General features: G+C 33.0%; 1 protein-coding gene across 1 annotated transcript; it reads right to left on the reverse strand.

The window, feature by feature from the left end:
* Window positions 1–921: 921 nt before the first annotated feature.
* Window positions 922–1,672, reverse strand: LOC109340958 (thioredoxin H2-like). The gene is made up of 3 exons (XM_019578731.1): window positions 1,456–1,672; window positions 1,218–1,340; window positions 922–1,105 (listed from the first exon to the last, which is right to left on the reverse strand). Exons 1-3 carry the CDS (start codon window positions 1,576–1,578, stop codon window positions 974–976), a joined length of 378 nt encoding a protein of 125 aa, XP_019434276.1. The 5' UTR covers window positions 1,579–1,672; the 3' UTR covers window positions 922–973.
* Window positions 1,673–5,223: the final 3,551 nt, after the last annotated feature.

Here is a 5,223-nt window from a genome sequence, read left to right on the forward strand (position 1 = left end):
TTCAAACTTTGATTCCCCATCCAAATATGTTACCAAAAAAGGATTTGAGAACCATTCCTAATACTTCTCCTCTCATTATATACTCGCTATTATATACTCAAAGATTCAACTCTTAAAAACATGAACTCTCAACTCTTTTAACTAAACTTTGGAAGCTGATATATGTCATATGGTATAAATGACAAAACTAATACTTTCAATATAAGAAATTCACTTAAGGAAAATAATAATACTCTTTGATATCATTTAAAATTCAATTCATATCAATTCATTAAGCACTATGATATCTGTAAAAATCCCTTAATATTAATTCATTAAGTATTATGATACCATTTCAAAGTTAATTATTATTTAAATATCAAATTTTACTAATTCAAAAAATATATATATAAGGCACATGGTACTAGTAACTAGCTTTATTTTAAGATAGCAGGGTCGAGTAAGATTACCTCTAATTTTAGAGATAACAAGCTACTTACCACTTGCTCCCACAACCCTGATTTATCATAAGTTATTAATTAAACATGGAAGTTTTTAAACCTAATATATAATCCAACTAATAGGAGTTAAACTAAGATTCATCTTCACAGAACATTGATTCATAGATACTCAACATATAGTACAACTACACTTGCATATGGCAAAAAAACATTATAATAGCAAACAACAACTCCAACACTAATTTGGAGCCGATAACTTCACTGAATGTTAACTTCATTGCCCTAGATAGTACATGAAGATTAAATAGTTCAAATTTTAATTACACTAAAATAGAATACTAAATTTAAACTGTCGGATCTTCGTCCTACAACCCAGAAAATTGCCACTGAATTAACCAAATCCGGATCCCACCAACACCACTTATATTGTTGGTCCCTTATGTTCTCTGTAGGGAATACAATATATATTACAAAGTCTATATTCCAAATTCATCCTCACTTTATTAATATAGTAGTAGATTATAAGTACACACTCAGATTCTGTGTTTCTCAATCAACTTTTGCAAGTCCTCCCTTTTTGGTCCCATCACTTTCTCAACAACCTTGCCTTTCTTAAGTACTATAAATGTTGGCAATGCTTGCACTTGGAATGCTTGCGCCACCTCCTGTTTCCATTTGTACATTTGTGTCAAAATGTTTTCTTAATGTTAAACTAAATTTGTGTGTTTGTATATATATATAACTTATAATTTATGAAATGAATCATATTCATCATACCATTAACTCATCCACATCAAGCTTAATGAACTCTACATCTGTGTATTTTGCAGCAAATTGTCTGATAACCGGCTCCATGTATTTGCAAGGTACACACCATGTAGCCATGAAACCAATGACCATCTTTAACAAATTAAGAAAGATTAATCATCTCTTTAAGTCCAATAATTTCAGAAGATGATATGTCACTATTAGGAGTGTTATAAATACAATTACAGCTTAGTTATGTCAAACTTACCAGCTTGTTTGTTTCTTTGTAGCAATCAAAGTAAGCTTTCCATTTAGCAGTAGAATGGAATGTGAGAAGGATCTGAGATGACTTTGGTGATCTTTCAACTAGATCTGAAATGTTGGCTCCCATAATGTTGCTTCCTTTTTTGGGACTGAAAAACAAAATTTGACCTGAGTTCTGAGGCTGTGTGCGTGTGGTGATTTTTATTTATGAGTGGGGTTTGAGTTTTAATAAGGAGCATTTGGGTGTTATATATAGTGACAAAGTATATGGTTGAAATTTTATCATATTCTATTGTAAGCATCATATTATATTCCTGAAAATGACAAGCTATGAAATGTGGATAAAATGTCATATAGTTATTATCATATAGTAGTTATCCTCCATTGTCATGTGGATAAAATGTCAAAAATCGCTTTTCTATATGTAAATACAGGTTGCATGTAGGGTAATAAAATTGTTTTAAAAGGGTATCGCATTAGATTAATAGTATATAAGATATCATCAAGACAGAAAGAGTAGCAACATTGGAAAGATGATAGAATTTGACTTAGTTGATTTTGTGATTTGAAGAGAGGTGATAGATAATTAAATATTAGAGATAGAAAAACAACTAAAAAAATTCATAAGGGAAGCCATTAAAAATGAATTAAAATCAAATGGATTCTTTTAGTGCAAGATTTATTGTAGAATACAATTATTGCAACACGCCATATCTTGACTTGATTGTCGTTTTTATTATTAATTTTTTTGTTAAATTTATTTATAGATCTCCAATTTATTTAAGATTTTTCAAGTTAGTTCTTGAATTGTCTCTAAAATTTAAAGATAGTTATAAAATATGACCTATACAAAGTGCATGGTTGAAAGATAGAATATGAGGACTAATGTAAAGCAAACATGAAGATAGTCATTCTATAAATTTTTTTGCTATAACATATGGTATTCTTTCACTGATATATGTATTCAACTAATTTATTTTGGGGAATATTGTGACTCTGCCGGCTAATATATGTCGTTCTCAGAAATCGAATATTTGATCTTTTAATCAATCTGTAAATACAGTGGAACCTTTTATCAATATACTGACGTTTTATTCCTAAATAACTTACAATTTTTCACATGTAAATATACAGGTATTTAGTATTACCAAATCACTTTTTTAGGTCTTTTCTAGGATAAGGATTTGTTGTATAGTATCATAAACAATGTCTTATACTAATAAAAATATATGTAAATTAAAAAATTAAATGTTTATTACTTTTCTGTTTTTTATTTAATATTAATGGTATGAGATATGATTTAGGATATCATTTGAAACAACATATCCTTGTCCCTTTTCATATAATCCTCGTCTTATTGATGTTGGATTAATTCCTTCCGGGTACAATAACGATTCTTCTTAGTAAATTTTGCTCTTAGGGAGAGAACCTTCTGTTTGGATCTGGTACAATATAATGAAAGATTGTTTAATGTTTATGCATGTGATCATTCAATATATTTAATATGTTATTGGTATATTATAATATTGTTGTTCACAACTAAATGTGAAGGAATAACAATACATCATAAAAAAAAGAAACCAACTAAAAGAGATCAGATACTACCTTTTACTTTATTATTGTGGGTTACGAACAAAATATGCGTTCCTTAACAACTTTATTCGGAGCAGGATTTAAGTTGAACCTTGAAACCAGTCCAAGGATTCGCATAAGATCACAGATATTACAAAACTTTGACTTCAGAGTGCATATCCTTATCATATTGCTTAGGAAAATATTAGTGGAAAGCAAAACCAAATAAGATCTAGAAGTGAGTTAGGGCTACATTGAATAGAACTAATTCTACATTAGTTAAAATTTGACTTATTATTTATCTCAAATAATTTAGTTCATGGTCAAACAAGTTAAACTTAAGGTAAGTATGGTATACTCGATTACTTATATAACGAGTATTCTATTCATTACGATGTTTCTTAATAATTTTGACATGGGAGAGAAAGTCTCTGATAGGGTTTAGCTTTCTCCAACGTTCTAGGAGATTTCGTCCCATTTTCTTGGCATCTTTTAGTCTTTAACATGGCAAATACCAACTTCATTCCGTGGAGTTTCCTTCAGGATTCTTCATCTGCTCCACCAGAAAAGAAAACGAATGTTGTAAAGAAATCATTCGTGCAAGCTCTAAAAAATTCGTGTGATATATCAGTCTCTCAACTCCCCCAACCGTGTATAAAGGGGAATCCCATTGCTATCAAGATTCCGGAGGAGGAATATCAAGCTGGTTTGCAGAGATGTTAGAATCATCGTCATGGTAGGCTCATCTTCGCGAAAGGGGATAACCCTTTGAAATTTGTAGATCTTAAAGCTAAACTCCAAGATATGTGGAGTATGCTTGGTAAATGGAACATGGTGTCCCTTGGACGTGGCTATTATGAGTTCTCCTTCTCCTCTGTGGATGATATGAGGAGTGTTTGCTCCATAGGTACATGGAACTTACGACCGGGCTTTCTAAGACTATTCCTTTGGTCTCCGGATTTTAATCCTAGATTTTAATCCGAGTTTGCAGAGACTCTCTCACTCTCAATGCTGGGTGAAGATTCAGGGACTTCCACAAGAATACTGGAGCCCTAAAATAATCTTCTCAATAGCAGGGGGTATTGGTACCCCCATATCTCTTGATGATGCAACAACTAATAGAACCTTTGGTCACTTTGCCAAAGTTCTAGTGGATATAAACTTGAAAGCTCAACTTCCTAATCAAATCCTAGTGGAGAGGGAGGGATTTGCTTTTTTTGTCAATATAGAATATGAAAATCTGCCGGAGTTCAGTAATGGTTGCCAGACCATAGGCCATATGATTTCTAATTGCAGGAGAGTGAAAAAGAAAGTGCACGCTGAGGGACCTATCAAAGTCAAACAGCAAACTCATCCTTCTAAGGAAACTGAATTAGAGCCAGAATAAGGAGACTGAATTGGAGCCGGATTTGGAGAAAATTGATGACCTAGTAATTGACCTCGAGTTTGATAATAGGGGTCAGGACCTAGACAACATTGAAAGGGTGATGATCTCCCCTGGAATTGATCCTCCAATTGATGCTCTTGAAGTCGAGGAAGTGGAGGACTCCAGAGTAGAAGATACTTTTCCCGAGGTCCCTATTCACAGTTTGGTGAAACCAGGGATGGAGAATATTGTAGTTCAAGCAGGGGTTGAGATTGAAAACAATGCAGTGATCAATGATATGAAAATAGTAGGGAGATTATGGGATGAAGAAGACACAGATCTGTTGGAGGAGGGATCCTTTACATCTGTAATATCCAAATCTCAGAAAAAGAAAATGAAAAAGAGGACCAATGCTGAAAAGGTCCATTATACCCGCAGGGGTGGATATCTAAATGATGCTCAATGAGAGTTCTTTTCTGGAACTGCAGAGGGTTGGGTAATCCTAAAACTAAGTTGGTTTTGAAAAATTTGTGTTTAGTTAATAAGCCGGATTTGGTTTTTTTGGCTGAGCCCATGATTGCGGTGGGGGATGTTAATAATTTGTACTGGTCAGAGTTACAGCTTTCTGTTTTTGCTCTGAATGATAGGGGCCCTAGGTTGCCCAATATTTGGGGTCTTTGCAAGAAGGATCTTTCTCCTTCGGTTATTGTGTCTTCTAGCTAGTTTATGGCTTTTTCTTTAAATATAGACAATAAGTTGGTAAATTTGTGTGTGGTTTATGCTCACAATCTTTATATGCAAAGAAGAACTCTCTGGAAGGACATCATAGACACT

The sequence above is a fragment of the Lupinus angustifolius genome, unplaced genomic scaffold (genome assembly GCF_001865875.1).
Source record: "Lupinus angustifolius cultivar Tanjil unplaced genomic scaffold, LupAngTanjil_v1.0 Scaffold_303, whole genome shotgun sequence".
Lineage (NCBI taxonomy): Eukaryota > Viridiplantae > Streptophyta > Magnoliopsida > Fabales > Fabaceae > Lupinus > Lupinus angustifolius.